The 22,364-nt window shown below is 64.1% G+C and overlaps 2 protein-coding genes across 2 annotated transcripts in view; one reads left to right on the top strand and one right to left on the bottom strand.

Annotated features, from left to right (window-relative positions):
- PRELID3B (PRELI domain containing 3B) overlaps positions 1-22,364 on the top strand; it is a 320,500-nt gene that overhangs the window by 114,606 nt on the left and 183,530 nt on the right. The window lies entirely within an intron of this gene.
- On the bottom strand, positions 1,721-14,982 carry EDN3 (endothelin 3). The gene is made up of 5 exons (XM_056108126.1): positions 14,861-14,982; positions 14,212-14,491; positions 2,712-2,882; positions 2,167-2,220; positions 1,721-1,829 (listed from the first exon to the last, which is right to left on the bottom strand). Exons 1-5 carry the CDS (start codon positions 14,895-14,897, stop codon positions 1,721-1,723), a joined length of 651 nt encoding a protein of 216 aa, XP_055964101.1. The 5' UTR covers positions 14,898-14,982.

The following is a 22,364-nucleotide window of genomic DNA, read 5'->3' as shown; positions in this document are numbered from 1 at the left end:
CCAGGGGACGTGGGGGACGTGGGGGACGGAGGCCTGGCGGGCCCACGGCTCTCGGAGGCTGCTGCGTCTCGGGGTTCAAAGTGGCAGACACTCACTTTCTCGTTTCTTGTCCCAGAGAGCAGGCCTCAGCCCTCCTCCTCCTCCTCCTCCTCCTCCTCCTCCTCCTCCTCCTCCTCCCCTCCTCCTCCTCTTCTCTCCTCCCCCTAGGCATTCAGCTGGCGGCTCCCCCGAACTGCTGGCCGGTCCCGTCCAAACCCCACCTGCTCCAAACCCTAGTCCCGGCCAGCGAAGAGCCGCCCACCAGCACCCATGCCCGCTGAGCCTCCTGACACCCACACATCCGTCTGTCCGTCCGCCGAGATTCCAGACAGGGTCTCAGAGCAGAGAAGCAGTATTGGGGGCGCTCCCGCCCCGAGAGAAGCCCCTCACCCGCCCCCCCCACCCCCATTCCCTGCGTCACTGCCGGGACCCACTGGGGAGCTGGGGACAGGCGGGGTGGGGTTGTGGCTGAGTGAGGCCCCCGAGGGGGGTCCTTCGGCCTGACTCGGCCCTCGCCCTGGAGGAGGGGGACGGAAGCCCGCGGGGTGCAGAAGCCGAGAGGATGGAGAGAGGGAAGCGCTGCTGCCGGGGTCCCGAGGGCGGCAGAGGGGCGCACGGGGGTCCGCCGGGCTGCAGGTGACACGGGGGGCTCTAGACCCTCCTGGCCGGCTCTGTCCTGGGCTGGAACCTGTTGGGGAGAAAGTGGGCGGAGGAAGGAGATGGTCACGGTGAGCCGGGCCGGCCTGCAGACACCCGCCTTTGTCCGCTGCCCACCTCGTTCCGCCTGGCTTGGTTCGGGGGGGGGGGGGGCGTCCCTCGACTATGCCAGGCCAGGGGGTACTCCCAGCTCTGTGCTCAAGATCCCTCTGGCGGGCCTTGGTGGGATGGGGGGGTGGGGGGGGGCGAGCCAGGCAAGGGTTTTAGCCGCCCCGGGCCTGCCTCACCCTGTCCTGACCCACACAGCCCAGACCCCGCAGGGACTGACCACCACGCCCACTGTCCTGGAGAGGCACATCTGGGTTCTGACCTGCGGGGGCGTGGGGTCACGCCCAGACATCCCTGGTCTGGCCCAGGCCCCTACGCCCCCACTGTGGTCTGTCTCCCGGGCCCACCTCCCCAGTCCTCGAGGGAAACCAACCCCCCTACCACCCCCCAAGTCTGAACGTTCCACAGAATCGTGAACACAGCAACAAAGCAACGTGGGTGGGGGTCCCCGGGCTGTGCCTGAACATGCCCGGCACGTTTCTACCCCAGGCCCTTGGCACCTCCCGCTCCTCTGCCTGACGCCCTTTCCCTGCTGCAGCCCCTCAGCCTTCGCTCCAACCTGCAGCCCCCCACCACTTCCTGTCTCCAGCTCACTCCGCCTAGCATCGGGGGCGGCATCCCCCCACCCCCAGGCCCTGCTCCCGGCCGCCCCATCCGTTCAGAGCCAGCAGGGGCTGCCCACGGGCCCGGCTGCACGCTGCGCGCACGAAGGAATGAAGGTCACGGATGGACAGTCTTAATCACGTCTCCCCTCGCCCGGAGGGCTTCGGGGGGCCAGGCTGGGCCTGACTCATGCTCTCGGGGGACCCTCGCCTCCGCCCTGCCCGCTTCCATCACAGGCGCTGACAGATCCCGCTCCCGACAGCCGGAGCGACCTGCCCCCAATCCGGAAGGTTCCAGGAGACCAAGCGTGGTCTCAGCTCCCTGCTGGTCCCCCGCCGGGACCCGCCACCTCTGGCGCGTACGAGGAGCGTGAATTCCCATCCCACGGCAAGTGCGTGGGCAGCCGCAGGAAGGAGGCTAGACTGAAAGGGCGACCAAGGGGGACAGAGGGACCCGGGCGGCGGCAGGAACCACCCAGAGACCGGGCACGCTTCCTGGGGTCTCCGGGGTCCACACAGGCTGCACCCCCAGACCCCCTGCCAGAGTCTGCACTGAGAAAGGAAGGGGCTGGGCGAGAGGGGGGTGAGAAGGGGGCAGGGGGAGGGGTGCCGGCGAGAGACAGGCACCACTTGGGGCTCAGTGCCAAGCCCCCCGCTGCCCGGCTCCAGCTCCCAAGGGTCACCCTCCACCCGGCACCGCAGTCTCAGGGGCCAGCAGCACCCCCAGCTCCCCGGGCGCCCCCCGAGCGTGGACACTCACCTCTCGGGCCCGGCCTTCCTCCTCTCTGGGGGGTCCTCGGGGCCTCTCACGTTCCTGGATTGAGGGAAGAGGAGGTTCTTGAGCCTGCAGGCTCCAGGGACCCCCTGCCTCGGGCCTGGAGGCCACAACCCACCTTCACACCCCCTGCAAGGGGGATCCCTGTGCCCCGACTGCCCACCCACGGGGCCCCTGGAGGGTTTGGGCGCCCAAATCCCACTGAGCCGCCTTTGCCCTACGTCGCCCCGACTCACAACTTCCTCTCAAGCCTCTCGCGTGACCTGGGAGGCCTGGGGTGGGCGGGTGAGGCAGGGGGGCAGCAGGACAGCCGGCGTGCAGACCCCTGGGCGAGCATGGGGGCAGGCCTTCAAGCTCAAAGTGTCCCCCACCTGCTCTGATCACGGCCAGGAGCCGGCAGTGTCCGGCACACTCCCAGCCGGAGATGCCGTGCGGTGGACTCATCTGGATGATGGACAGCCCTCCCGGGGGCAGCCCCGGGGCACCCGCCACCACCCCCAGGTGGTGTACGTGAAGGGCGAGGGTCCTACCTGTCGCCGGTCGGGGTCCGGGCGCAGAAGCGTGAGCAGGCCGGGTCTCTGCGGTTGGCACAGGCGCAGCGCTGGGCCTGTGGGTTCCGCGGGTTCTGCGGGGACAGCCCCGAGGCCCTCCTGCCCCGGAAGCTGCCCCTGGAGCTGGACAGTCCGTAGGGCACGGTGCGTCTGCAAGGACAGCCGGATCAGGGCGGGGGGCGCTCGGGGGTGGGACATTCCCAGGTTGGGCCGGACCCTGGCCTGGCACATGGGGTCCCGGGCAGCCTCCGGAGCCCACTGGGGTGCGGGGAAGGGTGGGGGTCAGGGCTGCGTCCTCTCACTGCCCGGAGCCCAGGCCGTGTGCATTGCCCCAGCGGGGCCCAATGCCTTGGGGCCTCCCAGGGCTCTGCAGTCCGGGTCTGGATGCCACCGCCCGCCTGCCTCCCTTCTCGCAAGTGCGTGTGGGTCCCCGCCAACGTCCTGGGGTGGACTCGAGGCCTGTGAGCCTCCTGTGACCTGGCACCCATTGCGAGGCAGACCCCGACAGGGCCCCTCCCCCACCCCAGCCAGCCCTGAGCCGGCGTGGGTTCAGGAAGGTGGCGGGGTTGTTGTGGCCTCGCTCCTGGGTTCGCGGGGGCAGAAACAACAGCCCCACGGTGGTGACCAAGCAGGACGGGGGTCACAGTGTCGCTTGAGCCACCAGTGCTGAAGCCTGTTCGGATGTGCCTGGGTCAGGAACCGAGGCCTCCCGGGAGGGGTTCGAGGGCGCCCAGACCAGGCCCAGGACAGGCTCAAAGCTGCCGGTGCTGAGTCACTAGCAAGAGGGGAAACTTGTGTGGCCAAAAGTGACTTTTCCAATAAATCAGGGTCCCCCAACCGGCCCCGAAGATTAACCGCCGTGGTCTGGGCGAGCCCCAGGGGACGCCCGAATCAAGGCCTCACAGGGGGGTCCGACAGCGTCTCGTGATTTCAAAATTGAACCCAATTCAATTGAGTCTCATTTGCAACCCTCGCCGCAGAGCCTTTGGGGTGGCGAGGACGAGGTGGGGGTGTCCCGGGGTGACCTGAGAGTCACTTGCTCCCTGCAGCCGGGCTGGGCGGGACAGGTCTCGCCTCCCCGTCCGAGGGGCCCGGGGGGCGCAGAGCCTGGGGTGCCGGATCCAGAAATGAGCCAGTTCTATCCTGTTCGGAACCGAACCTTGACTCAAAGGCCCCGTCTTCCTCGGGAGCAGGACGCAAGGGCCAGGAAGAGAGAAACGGGTTCTATGCCGCGGCCGGGCAGGCTGACTGCATGTTTCCCGGCAGTAAGGCCACGTCCAGGCTCTAAGCGCCGGTGTCAAGCCTGGTCGCCCTTTTCTAGGTGAAAGTCACTCCCCCACGGGTCTCGACTCCCTTCCCGCCCCCAGAGCCCGGCAGGTCTGAAGTCACGTTGGGAGGTCCTGCGTTGGCCTGCCAGACAGTCCCTCCCACTGGACACTCCACGGCACGTGGCCACGGGAACTGCAACCCAGAGTGGATGGACAGAGCAAGGCCACGCGCTCCCGGTCACAGGCCATCCGCGGAGATGCCCTCATGTTCTGCTGTGAGTGGGCAGCTGATGAGTCTCAGAGACCGTCTAGACCCCAGAGCCCACCCGGACAGCTCAACGGATGGCCCTGCCTGCCTCTAGAACGAAGGTTTCCCTCCCCGACCCGCTGGTGAGGAAGGAGTCCCACCACTGGGCCTCAAGTCCAGCTGGAATTTCCACCCGGTGCTTGGTGCAGCCCCAAGGCTACGGGGCCACCCCAGGAGGGCTGGCGTCCTGAGGGCGGGGCGGGGCAGAGCTCTGGGGCCCCACTCATGGTGGTCTCGTGGCTTCCCTGTGGTGACTCTTGGGCTGTGATCACTGGGCCTGGGGCAGTGTGTCGGAGCTAAGCCCCCAGGGCCTTCCCACCTCCAACGGCCATGAGCCTCCTCGCCAAGGGCCCCGACTCTCTCCACCACGTCCGCCTGTCAGTCAGCGTCTGTCTGTCTCTTCTGAGAAATGGGGGAGAGAGAGGCCGGGCACTCAGTGCTCCCGGCTGGGACAGGTGAAGGAATGTGACCGACCCGCTTGGCTCCATGCGGGTTCCGGGGCCAGAGGCTGCCTGGGACCCCCCTGATGCTCTCTCTGCCCTTTCAACAGCTTCCTGGTGGGCAAAGGGTGCTAGGTGGCTGGTATGAGACCCCCCCCCCCCACTGCAAGGGAGGCTGGGAGGGCCACTGTCAGCAAATCCCCTGACCCCCCACCAGGCCAGACCTTCCACACTGCCACCTGCCGGATGGACTGGCCGTCCTGGTGGTCCTGGTGGAAGCTTCTTGAACCAAGCCTCGCCTCGCTCCAGGCACAGGAAGGCCCAGTGCTGGGCCCGTGATGATGAAGCCAAGGGCCCGTTAGGGCTCTGCTGAATCGGGTTTGATCTGGGCCCCGCCCGAGCCCAGAGAATCAAGCCACCGTCACCCTCACCCCCAGGGCTCCAGCCCCATGGGGGTCTCTGAGGCCCCACCCCTGTCAGAGGGCCCAGGGGTGTTTGAGCCCATGCTGCGAGCTATTTTCCACAACAAAGAGCCTTGTTTTGGCAAAATCTCTATACCATGGAAACGCTAAAATGCTTGAGAAGGAGGGAAAAGAAGGAAGATGTTAGGAAATGGAAAAACATCTGTTCTTGGACTGGAAGAATTGATATTGTCAAAATGACCATTCTGCCTAAACCACTGTATGATTTGATGCGATTTCAATCCAAATCCTAATGACATTCTTCAGGGACTTATAACCTCAACAATAAAATTTGTATGGAACCATAAAACCCCCTGAACATCCAGAGTCATGCTCAAAACTAAGAAATTGGGAGGTAGCTCATTGCCCAACTGGAAGCTGTACCGTAAAAGTACAGTTTTCAAAACAAAAGGCCCTGGAACAAGGACGGACGCTCTGACCAAGTGAATAGCCCAAGACAAGTCCCCAGACCTATGTTCAACTAATTTTCTACAAAGGGGCTAAGTACATGAGGGGTAATGATACTATCTTCAGCAAATGGTGATGGGAAGACGGGATAGCGCGAGGTAAAATGAGCCATACCTTGCACAAAAGTCAATTCAAAGTGGGTCAAAGACCTGGCGATCAGACAAGAATCCACAGAACACATTAAGGACAATATAGACAGCACGCTCAATTTGGACCTCAAAGGGTTTCAAACGAAATGGCGCCATTGGCAAAAGCCACAGAAGCAGTTTGAAAAGTTTCTGCAAGGCTAACGGACAAACTTGCAGGCTATCGAATGTAGCCTGCCCACAGGGCAGAGTCTGGCAAACTCCCCGTGGCGCACCCAATATGCCAAATACCAGTAACAATGATGGGTCTCATTCTCCTAAAGAGCCTTGAATATAATCTCAGGGCTAGGATGAAGGAGACGTTACTGGGGCCTGCTCGAGGCAATCGACGAATAACAGGATGATGAAATGAAATGAAATGAAACGTGAGAAAACACCAACCGAAAGGGGAAAGTGCTCACGGCAGAGGAAGGCTTAACATCCAAAATTATATAAAACGCTCACAAGTTTACTTAAAGAACCCACAAACCCATCAGGAAACGGGGAGAGGAAGTGCACAGACTCTTCTCTGGAGACAGATGACGGCCAGTGCACACACACGAGTGCTCTCATCACTCGTCTCGGAAAACCCAAGTGCAGACGACAGTAACGCCAGCTCGCGCCAAAGCTCAACTCAAACAAACAAACAAACAACAAACAAAAGCCGGAACCGTCTGTGTTAGTGGCGTTCTGGGAAGGAACTTCCACAGCTGTGGGGCTGCTGTCTGGCCCAGCGCCCATGGAACAGTCTAGAGCTTTCTCAGAAAAGGCAGACGGGGCAGCCCAGGGCCCAGCAGGCCCAGGACGCAAACACCCACTCCAAACGATGTGCCCTCACTCCCCGCGTCCCTCAGCGCAGTCGCTGGGTGGACGGCGCAGGGACAGTCGAATCACAGCGGAATACTACGCGGTCGCGAGGAATGACGAAAGACTGCGGTTTGCTGCAGGTCGGGGAAATGGAGGACGTCGTGTTAAGTGAGATGAGTCGGCAGAGGGCAACTACCACCAGACCTGGCTTATTTGTGGCACGAGGAACACGGGGACAGGGGATGCATGGACTCAAGGCGGGCACTCAGACGGCCCTTGGCCCTAGTCACAGAGGGTGGGGGGTGGAGGGTGGGGTGGGGGAGGGGAAGAAAATGGGGGGGGGAGAAGAGACTCGGGGAGTGACGGGCAGGGCCTGGGGGGTACTGGGGGCTTGGGGGCAGTAATGGGGGCCCAGGGTGGTAACAGGGGACCCCGGGGAGGTAATGGGGGTTCCAGGAGGTGACAGAGGCCCCGGGAGATGATGGGACTCCCGAGAGGTGACAGGAACCCTGGGAGGTGACGGGGACCCCAGGAGGTGACGGGGACCCCGGGAGGTGATGGGGCCCCCGGAAGAAGCGAGGGCCTAGAGCGTCTCACTGCTCAGAATGTCCCTGTCCTCTTGACTGGAGAAAGTGCCCTTAGAGCACGGGTCCCAGACGCAACCATGGGGCTTGAACACGTGCCGGTCAAGGACCGGCTGGGGTAGGTGGGAGCCCAGAGACGCAGGAAGACATGGGTGCTGGGCACGCAGCTCGATGGGCCACGCCGGCCGTGGCGCCTGAATATGCTGTTTAGAAAAGGGAGAAGCACCTGAAAACCCAGGGGAGAGCTCACGGCCTCTGGGTAACCCCCCAAAGGCGACCAGGTGGGCACCACCACGGGCCCAGGGATGGGGGGCCTGGGCCACGTGGCTGCAGGCCCCAGGTCCCGGGAGGTGCTGACCCCCACTGAGCCTCCTGCCTCGGCCTGTCACTCCCCCAGCCTAGAAGGACCCTCCGGGCACAGAGCCGGAGGACACGACGTGCTCCCAGGTCGACGGGTCCAGGGACGGTGCTCGGGGCGGCCAGCCTCACTCCACACGTGCTGGGCAGGGCACTAAAGGCGAGGCGGAGGCAGCAGAAGGCCAGCGCAGGCTTACAGGTGGCGGAAGCTTCTAGAGCCCAGGCTGGTGTGGGTTGGCGGTCTCCCAGCTTTCCCTGGGGACTGACCCTCCCTCCCCTGGACCATCAGGTGACCCACCCTGGTCCACCAGCTCCTCTCTCCAGAGACCACCGGTAAAGCCACCCACTCGGAAGGTTCCAGAACGTCACTCCAGCAAGCAAAGCACCAGCGCAGCCGCCGCCAGGAGCCCAGAGGGTCCTCAGAGGGCCAACGGCCAACACTGGGGACGCCCTGTCCTATCTCGTGCCACGGAACGGAGCTCATAGCAAGGGCAGGGGGACTGAGCCCAGCTCTGCGCCCTCCTGCACGCACACCCCGAGAGCACCAGGGCAGGGCCGCGTCTGCGTCTGCACCTGCGTGTGCGTGGGGCTTCCAGGAGTCGCGGCTCAGAAACACAGCCAGGACCTGACCCTGCAACTACGCGGGGACGGAGGCCCAGTTAGCCCTGCCCCCGGGCAGTGTACCGCGGTGGGCCGGAGTGTCCCCCCAGATGCCAGCGCGAGCGACCACGACGTGGCCTTCGTGCAGTCGGATGCGTCGCTGTGACCCTGCACACACCGTCCCTGAGTGCGAGGCCAGGGAGGAGCAGGGGTGGAAGCCAGGTGTGCGTTAGGAGAGAGGCAGAGACGGGCACGGCCCTGGGGCCCACGGGGAGCCGGCAGAGCAAGGGTCCAGTACTGGGCTGAGGCCCTGCCCATGGCACTGCCCGCACTGCTCAGGGACGCTGAGATGCCCTGAGCCCCGGGGCTCCCTGCTGGACGCATGCCAGACAGGCCCGGGTCAGGGTCCTGGGGCCTTGGCCGGGGCACCTTCCGCCAAGACCCCACCCCTCACGGCCAGGCTCTGAGCAGGGCCCAGACCCGCAGCCGCCCAGAGGGGCCGAACCCAGACTCACTCCTTCCAATCACAGGAGAAGGGAGGCATGCATGCCTGTGTGTGTGTGTGCGCGCACGCGCGTGTGTGTGTGTGCGCATGTGTATATGTGTCTGTGTGTATGTGTCTATGTGTGATGTGTGTGTATTTGTATGTGTGTATGTGTGTGTACATGTGTATGTTGTGCATGTGTGTATGGATGTGTATATGTGCGTATGTGTGTACATATGTGTGCATGTATGTGTATGTGTGTGTGTATTTGTGTCTGTTTGTGTATATGTGCAGGTGTGTGTTTGTGCATGTGTGTATGTGTGCGTGTGTGCATGTGTTATGTGTATGTGTGTATGTGTGATGTGTATATGTGTGTGCGTGTGTGTATGTGTGTGTGTGCACGCGTGCAAGCGTGTATAGGGTCCCTTACACGTGTGTCCTGTCGGGGACTTCTCCCTCCCACGGGGGCCTGGCCTGGCTGAGAGCTGGCCGCCGCCTCCGCCAGCTGGCCCTCGGACCCGGCCGCAGGAAGGGCAGCGGGAGCCGGGCTCGCCCAGGGGAGCACTGCGTGTGCCCGCTTCCTCTGTCTGACATTCCTGCAGGAATCGCCCGCACAAAAATGCTGGTCTTTCATCTGCCTCAGATCTAGGGCCAAGTTTCTAGCTGCAAGTGCTTCTCAGGGTGCAGAGAGCCAGACTCCCGCCGGGTCACGTGGGGTCACGCCCTCCCAGCCCAGCGCACACATGCCTTGCTCTCACGCGCTCTGTCTCTGTCTTTCTTTGTCTCTCTGTCTCTCTCCATCTTTTTCTCCATGTCTCTGTCTCTGCGTCTCTCTCACTCTGTCTCTCTCTTTGTCTCTGTCTCTCTGTGTCTCTGTCTATCTCTGTCTCTCTCTGCCCTCTCTCTGTCTCTCGATGTCTCTGTCTCTCTGGCTCTGACTCTCTGTCTCTCTCTCTGTGTGTCTCTGTCTCTCTTTGTCTCTGTCTCTCTGTGTCTCTGTCTATCTCTGTCTCTCTCTGCCCTCTCTATGTCTCTCGATGTCTCTGTCTCTCTGGCTCTGACTCTCTGTCTCTCTCTCTCTGTGTCTCTGTGTGTTTCTGTCTCTGTCTCTCTCTCTCTCTCCCCGTCAGCCCGTCTCTGACTGCAGCATCCCCCCCCCCACCCGACTCCAGGCCCCGCCTGGAGGGGGAGGGAGCCGCCCCCTGCGGTCGGGCAGCAGCCCTGGGCTTTGCACTCGTCTCTCCCACGGGGCGCCTCAGCGCTGTGCTCCCGACTCCGGCTCCCCGCGCCTAACTGTGCGTGGGGTGTTCGGGGAGGCCCCGAGAGGAGCCGGTCTCGAGGGCGAAGCGGCCGCGGCTGCCTGAGCCCAGCCCTCCCGGGCCGCCCCCATCGCCTGCACGTCAGTCCTTGTTTGTTTAGTTCTTTCCTCGACTGGCATCCGGAGTATTTCCGGGGAGTCGCTCTGCCGTGCCGGAGAAGCCCGAAAGCAAGAGTTTCGGGGTGCCAAGGGGCCTGCCCCCGCCGGGGTTAACTACTGAGCGCGGGAACGGACAGACCCCATGCGGCGTCCTCCATGAGCCGAGCCGAGCCGAGCCCCCCCCCCCGCAGCCCCCACACATTCCACAGGGAGCGGGAAGCAGCGCCCGCCTTGCACACGGCCACGGGGGTCCCCAAGCACGGCCAAGGGGTCCTCCTCCCAAGCAGAGCCAGGAAGGGCCCCCCGGGCACTGCTGGGGGTGCCGGGGGGCAGGGCGGCTCCCGGACCCAAGAACATTTTATTTTTCTGCTTTTTGGGCCATACCCAGCGATGCACAGGACTTACTCCTGGCTCTGCACTCAGGAATTAATCCTGGCGGTGCTCAGGGAGGACTCTATGGGATGCCGGAAATTGAACCCAGGTCAGCCGCATGCAAGGCAAACGCCCTCCCCACTGTGCTATCACCCCAACCCTGCAAGAACAATTTAAAAAAAAAACTTTGGATTCCTGCTTAGAAAACCAAAGGGCAGATGGAGGCAGAGGCTGGCGGGCAGGGCCACCACACCCAGCCCCCAAACTCCAGGTCTTCACCCACGAGAGCTGGAGGCCGGGGCACGACTCACAGCCTGGGAGCAGCTTGGGGGGGGGGGAGTGGTCAGAGGACATCCTCGGCCCACCTGCCCGCAGGCCCCCGCACCACCACCCCCCCACACGGGCAGCTCGCCTGGGGCGGCTCCAGTGGCCATAGGAACTGTCCTGGGGTGCTCTGCCCAGAGCAGGGCACCCGGGGGGGGGGCACCACAGGGGACACACCTGGGCTCACGCTCAGGCCGGCCCCACCTGCGGCATCCTGGGTCCTCACCCGCACCCCACGGCTGAGCACCCCAGCAACTCCTGAGGCCCCACTGTGAGGCCCAGAGGGTCCCACGTGGCAGGAAACTGGGGTCCCGGATGCCCCACTCCATGGGACGCCCTCGAGGATACGGGCCAACGGGCCTCTGTGACCAGCACAATGCCCAGGAAGCCGTCTGGGCCCGTGGGGGCAGAGCGCATGGATGCGTCCACACGCTGTGAATCGGGCCTGTTTGGAGCCGTCCCTCCCCCCACGGTCCCTGTCACGGTGGGCTGACCAGTGTCTCACGCCAAGGGTCGCCCCACCGGGAGCCCGAGGGCGACCCCCCGACCCCCCTCCCCGTGCGGAGGAGAGAGGCCTCAGGGCACCCCAGGGCCCTTCCCACATCCCAGCTGCTCTTCCCGCTGAGACTCTGCGCCCCGCCAGCCATGTGGCTCCCATTTGTCTGCGGTCCCGGTCACGTGGCCGCCTGCAGGCCCTGCAGGGATCAGCGCTTCAGTCACCCCAAGGAGAGTCGGGGGACGCAGACCCGTGGCCACCTCCAGCCTGGGCATCCCCGGCGGCGGGGGTGGGCACGGGAAGCAAACTGGTCCTAGCCAGCAGGAAGACCAGGGGCCACCGGGACGAGATCCTGCTCTGTCCACACCCAGTGCGGGTCCTGACACAGACACACTCCGCTCACAGACACTTGGGCCCACAGGGGCACAGGCACAGACAGACAGACACACACACAGAGAGATACAGAGACATGCACACACACAGAGACACAGAGACACACAGACACACAGAGACATACACAGAGACACAAAGACATACACAGAGACACAAAGACATACACAGAGACACACAGACACACAGAGACATACACAGAAACACAGACACACACAGAGACACAGACACACACAAACACACAGACATACACAGAGACACAGGCATAGTGTCTGTTTGTTAGACACATAGGCACACACAGACACACACAGACACACAGAGATAAGCACACAGATGCAAAGACACACAGACACACAGACACAGCACACCCGCACACACCGTCTCGTGCCCACCCTGCTGGCCCAGCCCACCGCACAGACAGGCACGAGTTGCCTGAGCCCGCGGCCCAGGATCCACTCTGGCCCGGACGGAGACAGTGGGGCCGAGCCAAGCCACATGGGCCGGGAAACCCGGATCCAACACCCCGTGCCCTGACGGCCCCCCACCCCCTCCTGGGCAGCACCCTCGGGCTGGGACCTTGGTTTCTGGTTCCATGGTCATCAGTGGAATGTTTGGGGGTCGCAGAGAAGGGCACGTCTCAGGGCACCCACACGACAGGGTCTGTGGGCACAGCCATCCAGGGACCCGTGGGGTCCAGGGCGGCCAGGGAGGACACAGTGGCCCGGGGGCATGTCCAGAGGTCAGGGCGTGTTCCCCACACCTGCAGGCCTGCAGGGCCCGTGGGCAGTATGTGGGCATGAGGCTGGCGGCCTCAGGCTCCCTCAGAAGGCCTCGGGACCCAACATGACCAGCTGCCCCCCTGGGTACCGATGAGGTGCAGGGGGCGGAGCCCAAGGTCGGGGCAGCACCTGGGCGGGAAACCCCGGAGCATCTCGGGAACGCCCCAGGCCCCATGGCAGCCTGCCGTGGAAATGGGGTGAGTTGGGGGAAAGCAGGATTGTTACCCCCCCCACATAAGGGACAAGAGGGTCGGCGGGTGGGGACGGCATGGGGTGGCATTCCGAGTTCATCCACTGAGTACCAGGGCTCGGCAGAAGTTTGCAGGTCGGGACCACACCCAGGGTGCGTGGGAGACACCAGAGGGCGGCTGAGGGGGGCTGCAGGGGTCACCGGACAGGAGGACTCAGAGGCAGAGTGGGTGGGTGGGGGGCCACACCTTCAGGAAGCCCCCGTTCCTCTGCACAGCGCCTTTCCCCGTCAGGAACCTTCCCGGGGGGCCTGTCCTCTCCCTGTGGCCTCCGCCTGCCCCAACGGACCTGGAGGGGGACCCAGTGCATGTCCAGGGGGTCAGGAAGGAGCGGGCCAGGGGTCTGGGGGGAGGGAGGGGAGAAGGCGAGGATGGAAGGCCACCCAGGCCATCCGGAAAAGTCCTGTAAAAACCATCCTGCGTCGGACTTCAGAACCCCGCGTCTGGCTATTGTCACTCTGTTTCCCCAAGTAGCGCTCGGGGCTGACAAACACCATATTTAATCCCTGAGTGTTTAACATGAATCAGGGCAGGGCAGGGAAGAGGTAAATCAGCGCCCAGGGCCTGGGAAAGTCCGCGCCAGGCCCCGGCCCAGAGACAGTGGTGACGGGCACCCACTGCGACTCTGCCCTGCTCCGCCCCGGGGCAGGTTTCAAGCCGCCACCCCTGGGGGGCCCCAATTCTGCCCCCCCCTCCCCACTCTCGGGCCAGGTGAGGTCCACGGTCAAGGGCTCCACGGCTGAGCATGACGCATTTGGCATTCGGGCTGGCCGGCTCTGCCCGGACCCTGGGCACCAACGGACTCAGACCACAGCCAGGCCACTGGGACAGGGTGGGCACCGGGCAGCGGCAGCCACCTGCAACCCACACGTCTCTGGGAGGCGTGGGGGTGACCTTCCAGGGCTGCCCAGGGGTGGGTCGGCCGTCAGCTCTCGACGCTGAAGTGGGCCTGTCCCACAGTCCTGGGTGCCTGCATCAGCCCGGGAAGACACTGATGCACACACCCGACCTGCGGCCAGGGCGCCCCCCGGCCCCCACCTGCGATTGGCTGCAGCCCCCGGGAGGTGCCAGTGGTGCCCTGAAGTCCCCCGGCCCCACACCAAGGCCAGAGGGAGGTGCTGGTTGGTCCCTGGGGGCAGGCGCTGGAGAAAGGGTGGGGGGTGCCACCCGCCAAGCCCGGTGGCATCTCGAGCACCAGGACTGACGGGGTCCCGGGGCAGGTGAGGGGGTGAGCGTGCCACCCCGTCAAGGCCAGGGGCAGCGGGAAGCAAGTGTGGTGCTGGCGGGACCCAGCGCTGGCAGAAGAAGGGGTTGGCAGCTCCCGGGACCCAGAACAGCTGCTTTCTAGGAATCCGAAACCCTGGGAGGCCGCGGGCAGCGGGACCACTCAGCAGGCCAGACCGGCGGGCACTGCGGGTCTCAGGTGTCGCCTTCCCCCGCCCCCCCATCCTGGGCCAGGACCAAGGAGGAGCAGAAACTGCCCCGCACCCCGGGCTCAGCTGACCAGGGTCCCCACTGGGAGGATGGAGAGTGCGCCCCTCCCCCAACTCACTCAGGCGTGTTGATCCAGATAATGTCCAGGTGGCAATAGTAGACACACTCTTTGTCCTTGTACGTGAAACACGTGCAGCGCCGGGCACGGGGCCGGGCAAGGGCCCCCTGCGCCCCCAAACGGGCCGGGCCCTGCTCCTGCCCGGGGCTGTTGGGCCCCCAGCCCTGCGCGCCCGGGGCGGTCAGCGGGTCCTTCATGTCGCCCTCGGGCCGGGCGGCAGGGGAGGCCCGGGGGTCTCCGGTGCTGCCAGCACCCCCAGGTGTGGGGAGAGACACCGATCCTGCGGGAGGCAGAGGGGAGGGCGCCTGAGCAGGGGGGCTGCGGCGGGAGCCGCCCGCACCTGGGGAGGGGGCGACCCGAGTGCGGGCCGAGGCGGGCCGCGGGACCCCCTGCCGCCCGCCCCCGGTGCCCGTCCCCCTCCGATGCTGCAGCCGGGCAGCTGTTTCGCTTCCCGCATCTTCCCCGCTCCCTGCGCCCCTGGAAACTCCCCGGCCCCGCGCGCCGGCCCGCGCGCAAACTTTGTGCCAAGTTGGACCGGCTGGACCCGGCGGGCGGGGGGCGCGCGGGCCGCCCCGGGCCCCAGCCCCCGCGCCCCGGCCCCGCCGGCCTGGGGTGTGCCCGCGCCGCCCGCCGCCCCCGGCCCGCGTACCTGCGAGCACCAACAGCAGCGCCAGCCCCCGCTCCATGGGCCCGGGGGGCGCCGCGCCCGCGCCCCGCACGCCCGTCGCCCGCGCGCTCGGCCCGGCCCGCCGCCGCTCAGCGCGCGCTGCCCATCCCGCGGGGCGGCCCTGGGCCGGGCTGGCCTCCCGCGCCACCCCCTCGCCTCCCCGCCCCCCGAGGGGCTGGAGCGCGCGGGCCTTTGAACCCGGCCGCGAGGGGGTCGCGCGCGCGCGCGGGCGGGGCGGCGCGCGGCGGGGGGCGCGCCCCCTCCCAGGGCAGGGCTGCCCGGGCTGCGTTCACCTCGGGACACCGGCCTGTACTTTACTCTGGGTGACTCAGGCGCCCGCAGCGTCCCCTCCCTGCCCCTCGGAGGCTCCTTGCAGGAGCGAAGTCCGCCCGGCGCCCAGCGAGGGTCCCCTTCCTCGGGGAGACCTCAGCGCCTTCCAGGTGCCTCCCCCCGGGGACCTTTATGGGGAGACCCCAGGACTACTGTGGAGGGGTGACTTTGTTCTTACAGCCCAGCCCGGCCCAGAGGAAGCGTCTGGAAACGCTTCCTTCGAGTGAGGAGGGATGGACGGTACAAAGCCCCAGCCCAGAGGGAAGGCCTGGAGGGGCAGGGGTGAGCATCCCCCCCAGAGCCCCCCGGAAACTTCTCTGCAGGGGCCTGGCAAGGTGGGGTGCCCTGGCACGGGTGGACGGCCACGCTGCTGACAGCCCTTCCTCGCTGCAGGGCACGGCCACCCTATCCCTGTCCCCTTCCCGTGCAGCGACCCCAGGCCCCCTGATGGTCAAGGGTCAGTGCTCAAGGTGGGACGCCCTCCTTGGGGACCATAGAGAGCTGTGGCCCCAGAAAGGCTGGCCAGCAGCAGAGTCAAGAGGATGCCAGTCTCTGCTATCCCATGTAACCCTTGCCGTGAGAGGCAGAGGGGACTGACGCCCTTGCTGAGAACAGACGCCCCTGGGGGTCTCCTGACACTTCTCCAGGCCCCAGGCGAGGGTCCTCATGTTTGCCTGAGATGCACCCGGAACCTCCCGTGGACCCGCTGGGCATGAGTAGGCCCATCCATGCCGGGGAAAGGCAGAGCCATGGGCAGAGAAAGGGACCAACCAGCCACACCCAGAGAGAATGGCCTCGAGAGGCCGCGTGTGTCCAGGCCCCGGACACACGTGTGTCCCGCAGCCGCCACTAAGCCCTCACCTAGTGGGCTGGCGGGTAGCGCGGCACGACCCTGCCTCTCCTTCCCCTCGGTGTCCCAGGAGGGACGGGCAGGGCCCAGCCCCGAGGCTCCGCCACGACAGGACACCACCCTGACTGACCAGCAGGAAAAGGAGATAGCGGCTGGCTGGTCAGGAGGCGGTTTCCATGGATGCTTCTAGAAGCAGTGCCCGGGACTACCCGCCCCACTGCCACTCCGCTTTCCCCGCTGGGCCCTGGGCCCCTCAGCAGCCCTCCTGCCGCGGGCTGCGTCTTCGGCCCTTTGTGCTCTCGGGGCGAGCTAGCCGTGGGACTCAGCCAGGATTGTTCCACGCTTTCATATTTAATTGTGGTCAAAGAAGCGTGACATAAAACCAACTGTGTCTGCCACTTTTAAGTGGGATTGAGGGCGCTGGAGTTGTGCAAGTCTCACCCCATCTGTCCCGAGCTCTTTTCATCTTGGGAACTGAGCCTGGGCCCGTCCCATGTCCTTGGTCCCCACGGTGTCTGAACACGCACCATGTCCTCCGTCATCTGACCCAGAGAAGCCCAGCCCTCCTGGGGGACCCTCTCTCGCAGCACGCTGACCTCCGGACTGAGGCCAGCGGCGGGTCCGAGCTCCCCCTGGAAGGCGGGCACAGCCCATGGTGGGGTCGGTGCTCGGCCCGGGGTCTCCCCAGACCCTCCGGCTTATCCCTCCCTCCCCAGCCCCCCGAGCTTGCGTCCACATTTCCATGGCCATGAAGGATGCACAGAGTGAAGAAATGCAAACTCCTCTCCAGCCCCCGTTCCCCTGGGTGCTGGCTCTTGGGGACAGCGCCCTCTGCTCCCCGCTGCAGTGCTCGGCCCCCGACGCCCCTGCTCCCGCTCTGCGCACGTCCTGGTCAGCATCGGTTCCTCTGGTCATCCCGCGGGACGTGTGAGGTGGTGTCACGTTCGGGCCCATGTTCTCGGGACCAGCTGCACGCAGCCGCTTCTCCTGGGCTGGGGCTGCTCCTTCTGCCTCCCTCGGAGGAACGGGCACCGGAGGGCTTTGCCCGCTGTTGAAATGAATTATTTGTTTGTTTGTTGTTCTACTTAAGATTGTGTAAGTGGGCCGGGGAAGTGGTTCAAAGGGTTGGGCCTCGCACGCAGGAGTCCTGGGTTCAACCCCCGGCGGGGTATGGCTCCCCGTCCTCCCCAGAGAGAGCGGACAAGCAGGGGGCACTTACCTGCCAGCACTGGTGGGGCCCCCCACAAAAGCAACCGACACAAAGACTGAGACATCGCACTTAGTAGTCATCTCTTACGGATAAGGCGGGTGGGAATGGCTCTCCGGCTGTCACTGACAGAGGAGTCCGTCCTAAACTTATTCAAGTCAGGGCTGTCTTGCACGGACACAGTCAACCCAGGTTCAATCCCCAGGACCAGACACAGTGCTAAGGATCAAACCACACACACACACACACACACACACACACACACGACTGTTTTATAAGTAAGCATGGGTAAAAGATAATGTCTGATTGTGAGAATGCTTATACTGGGCTATTATAAAAAAAAATTACAACACAGTCCCCAACCCCTGCCAGGAGTGATCCTGAGTACAGCCAGGTAAGGCCCAAAAAACAAGCCTAAAAAAAAAAAAAAAGGAAAAGAAAAAGAAAGGAAGGAATCAAGGAAGGAAGGAAGGAAAATAATTACGTGGAAAAAAAAAAAGGAATCAGAATTAGAATGTGAATGGAGTTCTTTGCAAATGTGCTTTGGAGACTTGACCTAGCAAATCACAAGCTGAGGGGACCTGGACCAGAAATCTGGAAAATTCTGATTTAAGGGGCAGAGAACACTGAACAGGCAAGGAGGTAGAAGTGGGGACAGAAACAAGACAATGGGTGCAGAGGGGCCGGACCACAACGGTCCTGATGCAAGAGACAGCGGCCCCCACCGGAGAACGAGCCTTAACCCAGAAGAGAACACTCATCGCAAACATGCCTTGACCCGGAAGAGAACACTCATGACCTCATGGTCCTTGGAAGCTGCCAAAACTGTGGGGAAAGTCCCAGAACGTCCTCCATCTGTTCCGACCATTGCCAGGATTGGCACACCTTCGAGAATCCATGTCAGGGGGCTTGGTTGCTGTGGGGGGTCCCTGGACACAGAGGGGGGTGCCCCCTTGTCCTTGGGTCTCCCCAAGAACCCTAAGGCTTGGCGTCAAGACCCTCTGGGGTCTGCTCCGTGTGGAATGAGAGGAACGAGAGGTGGGGGGGGGGGGGTTCAGGGTGGGCTGGCAGGGATAGCTAGGTGCTATTCCATTGGGCTCTTGTCCCCTTGGGCAGTAGGTGACCCCGTCCCTGGTCAGTGGCCCAGAGAATGTTCCCGATAGACCTTCCAGAGGCGCGGGGCCCAGGCGGCCTGTGCGGGCAAGGTTGTCGCTGTCCCTGCCCCAAGGGGCAGCTGCTGTCCCGCCCTCGCTGTACCCGATCAGTCACGGGGTGTGGGACAGCACCTGCGGGCCAGTGTGCTGTGGCCCAGGCCCCACGGGGGAGCCCGGTGTGGCCACCCACGAAGGAGGGAACCCCGTCGGCTTCAGGCGTCACCCAGCGGGCACTGCAGCACCCAGCGCCCATGCTGAGCTCTTTGAGCCACCAGCCCTTTGTCAGTGTGTCAGGAGGAGACCCAACGTGAACAGAGAGTGACCAGTTCATGGGTTCTAGCCCCTGTCCACAAAGATGGACTCAGTCATTTTGATTGTTGCTTGGATACCCGAGAAAGAAGTTTCCTAGGGGCTGGGATTGTGGACGAGGGAGGAAGCGTGCCTGGGGCCACTGGGAGCCACTGGGCCACCAGAAGCGACTCTGACCGCGGGTGGGCCAGCACGGAGGGCCGTGGGCAGCGGCTGGGCAGTGAGGCCACAGTGGGTGCAGCGGACTGGAATCCACACCATCCCCGGGAACGTCAGTTGCTGTACTTCTCATTCCGGTTCTGCCTACACTTCTCTGGGATTTTGTCATTTGGGGTGGGGGAGGCGCCCAGGGGCGACTCCTGCCTCTGTGCTCAGGGGTCACTCCTCAGGCATCGGGGAACCTAGATTGGGTCTTGGGGACTGAACTAGGAGCAGCTGCAAGTAAGGCAAAAGACTCAGCCCTTGGGTTATCTCTCCAGCCCCAGAATCAGTCACTTTCAACTGGAAAGAAAAAAAAAAGCCCAACCCAAAAATCCTGCTGAAACAGCACCAGTCCTCTGGGTTCCAGGCCAAGCTACACACCATTCCCAGGTTCGACCTCGAGTTGGTGGGGAGGCTTAGTTGTGGCTTGGCCCTGGTGACCAGTCAAAAACTCTGTCCTCTCATCATCCCTGCTGGGAAGCTCAGAAGTGGGAGGCGCTGGGCCGACAGGCCATCCTCAGATACGTCCACCCCGAGGACACAGCGCCCAGCCAGAACCAGCTCCACGGACCCAGGTCCAGGGGCAGAGCTCAGAGCCCCGGGCGGCGTGGCCTCTCGGGACGCGTCCTGTGTTGCAGTGACGTTTGCTCTGATCAGCCGGTGCCCCTGAGTCCTGGTCTCTCGCTGTCCCCTTCCCATAATCCCTCCTGGAAGGTCCATGCAAGACCATGGCTCGAAGCTTCGTTCACAGAGGGGACAACCCACCACCCTGTCCGTCCCCCCAACGCCTGCCACAGCCTTGGTCCTCACTGGGCCCCGTGTGTGTCTGGGGAGCACGAGCCCAGAACGCGCTGGGCCCCGGCCACTGCCCGTCTGGCTCTTTCCGTTTGTTTTGCATCAACTTTTTCAAGCTGGCCAACGTGTGGCCGTTGCTTCCAAACGCCCTCTCGCACCCAGCCCTCGAGAGCCCCGGGCCCACCCCGGCCGCTGCTCTGCGCCTTCGTGTCCCTTTGAAGATGGTTTGGCTTTGGAGCGAGGGGATTTAGTGAAAGGAACATAATACATTGTGTAGTTTTCTGTTACCCTGGAATTTCTTCCTCCACCCACGGCAGCAGAAACCCTAGACTCTCACTCAAAGGAACAGATTATTCCGTGCTTTTCCGAGTTGTCTGAGTGTCAACCTCGCAGAATTTTGGAAGGCCCGTGGAGTAGGGAGCGGCCTTCAGTTCGCCCATTTTGAGAGCAACGCGAGTTGTGTATAAAGTGCCCAGGGAAATAAAAGGGGCCGCGTGCCTCTGAACATCAGCCCCGCCGGCTACGAGCACTCGGTGGCTGGTTCCACTGAGCCCCGCGAGCCGGCGGGACAGACAGCCACTCCCTGGAGGCAGCCGCCAGCCTGTCCTGTGCTCTGCGTCCAGGGGGTACCCCGTCCTTCCCACCCCACACTCTGGCCTTGAGAGCTGGGCCAGGTCCCAGGCTTGCCCCCCTGGCCTCACACATTAGGGCACCACATCGCCGAGGAAGGAGACAGAGTCCAGAATGCTCGGAGGAGAAATGCACGAACACATGTTCCTGACAGCAGCAAGACGGAACCGGCACAACCTCGAACGGAGGTGATGGGTCCGGAGACAGACCCAGGAGCCTTCCTGGCGCCCGCGAGAGTCCAAGCGGGGCCTGGAGTGTGAGGGTCTGTCCCCACGGGGCTGCCAAGAGGCCCCGAAGCTGGACCGACCTCCCGACGCCACCCTGCAGCCAGGAGGGACAGAGTGGTCCGAGAAGTCCCCTCCAGGAGAAACATCCAGGCCGGAAGCCGGGAGCCGGGCTGAGTCCCGGGCCCGAAGCTGCAAGGGCGTCCGGAGTTTCCACTCCATCGGCCCATCTGTTCCCTGTCTCTCGGCCGGTTCGGACGAGGACCGGGCAGCTGGTCATCAGATACGTTTTGTCCCGCTCGCTGTGCCCCGGGGACGGGTCACCGGACAAGCAGTGGCCGTGGGAACGGCTGTTTGAGGGCAGCCGGGTGGAGCTTGAGGAAACGCTACTAAGGCAAATACCGAAGATGTTTCTGGGGGTCCGAGGCGCCCTCCTTCTAGCAGGAGGAAGTGTTCAAAGCCCGTTTCCGGTGGCATGGGGGGGTGGGCAGGGCCAGGAGAGAGTCTTGCTTCGGGCCTGTCCACTGCCCACAAGGAGATGGACCGTGTGGGGCTCTGCGTTGGCTTTCCTCCAGGAATGCCTCCACTTGACCCCCGCCTGCCCCGTCCCGGGGACCCCCGCCCGGACCACTCACCCCGTCAGCTTATCTCTGGCCACACATGTGAGCCTTCCAGCCTCTCCCTCAACGCTTTACCTACAGGCGGGAATGTCAGGCATCCCGCGGCCCGAGGGGAGAGAGGCTTGGGCCCAGGCTGAGTCAACAGGCCGCGGGCACACCTGCCCGTCCTCCCGCCCAGGAGACTTGACTTTATCAGAGGAATGTTCCCCCCGCCTGTGGGTGCGGAGCCCACCAGCCCCGTCGCGCCCGCGAGAAACTTGATCCCAGCAGCTGTCGGGCATCTCAATTTGTTTGCAGAAATGCGGCATTGGCCAAAGCTCTCCTATAATCCCTTCACCTGGTGACACGGATTCTGCCCGGAAGCCACTCCCGGGTCCGAGGGCCTCCGTCTGTCTCTGAAAGGGCTCTCGGGGCTGCTTGTGCAAAAGAAATTCCTCGTGATCGTGGAACCAGTGCCGGACCTGGCTCCGATTAGCGTAACAGAGACACTCGTGGCCGTGAGGTCAAACGGACCTGGGTCCCCAGTCCCTGACCTGGACCGGGTCGCTTCCTGTCTTTAAAGCAGGCGTCATGGTCGGCAGGACCCGGAGGGCACCGGACACCAGGGAGCGGGTGGGTCCTCTCTGCAGGGGCAGCCACGGGCGGCAGAGCCCTGTGGGGCTGTTTCCTGGGAGCCCCTGAGGGGGCTGTGGCCGCTACCGGTGACTCTGTCAACCCCAGACTGTGACCGCAGGCAAAGCCTTTGCGGGCAAGACAGTTGCTGAGTCGCTGGCAACTGGGTCCAGGTTGATCTGGATCCTGAGCCACCGAGATGGCATGGCAGGGGCCACGGCACCGTCCCCACACCCCAGCCGGCCCGCGGCAGTACAAAGACCCCAGAAGGAGAAGCCCACCTCGGGGAGGACCCCGTTGGTGAGAGCGGAGCCCACAGTGGCAACCAGGCCTGAGGGGTCAGCCAGAGTGTGCGGTCACGGGGGGCTGTGGCCAGGGAGGGGGACGCAGGAGGGTGTTGACATCCACCCCCAAGGAGCAGGAGTCCCCAGCAGGCCTCAGAGGGTGCCCTGCACGCACCATGCTCACACAGAGGACAGTGTGGTCCAGCGCCAATACTGCCCGGCACCTGGGTGGACAGCGGGGACGGGGGAAGCTTTGCTTCCCGCTGGCCC

This window comes from Sorex fumeus, unplaced genomic scaffold, assembly GCF_029834395.1.
Source record: "Sorex fumeus unplaced genomic scaffold, SorFum_2.1 ptg000193l, whole genome shotgun sequence".
Taxonomy (NCBI): Eukaryota; Metazoa; Chordata; class Mammalia; order Eulipotyphla; family Soricidae; genus Sorex; species Sorex fumeus.
Note: the sequence above shows the minus strand (reverse complement) of the source record. Positions and strands in the feature narration are given on the sequence as shown.

Bases quoted from the DNA above. Each gene is read 5' to 3' on its own strand.
- EDN3 (XM_056108126.1), bottom strand. From the start codon at position 14,897: ATGGAGCGGGGGCTGGCGCTGCTGTTGGTGCTCGCAG. The intron at 2,221-2,711 runs GTAGGACCCTCG...CCCTCAATCCAG, and splicing joins CGGACCCCGACCGGCGACAG to GAACGTGAGAGGCCCCGAGG. The intron at 1,830-2,166 runs GTGAGTGTCCAC...TCGCCCTTTCAG, and splicing joins AGGAAGGCCGGGCCCGAGAG to TCTAGCCTCCTTCCTGCGGC.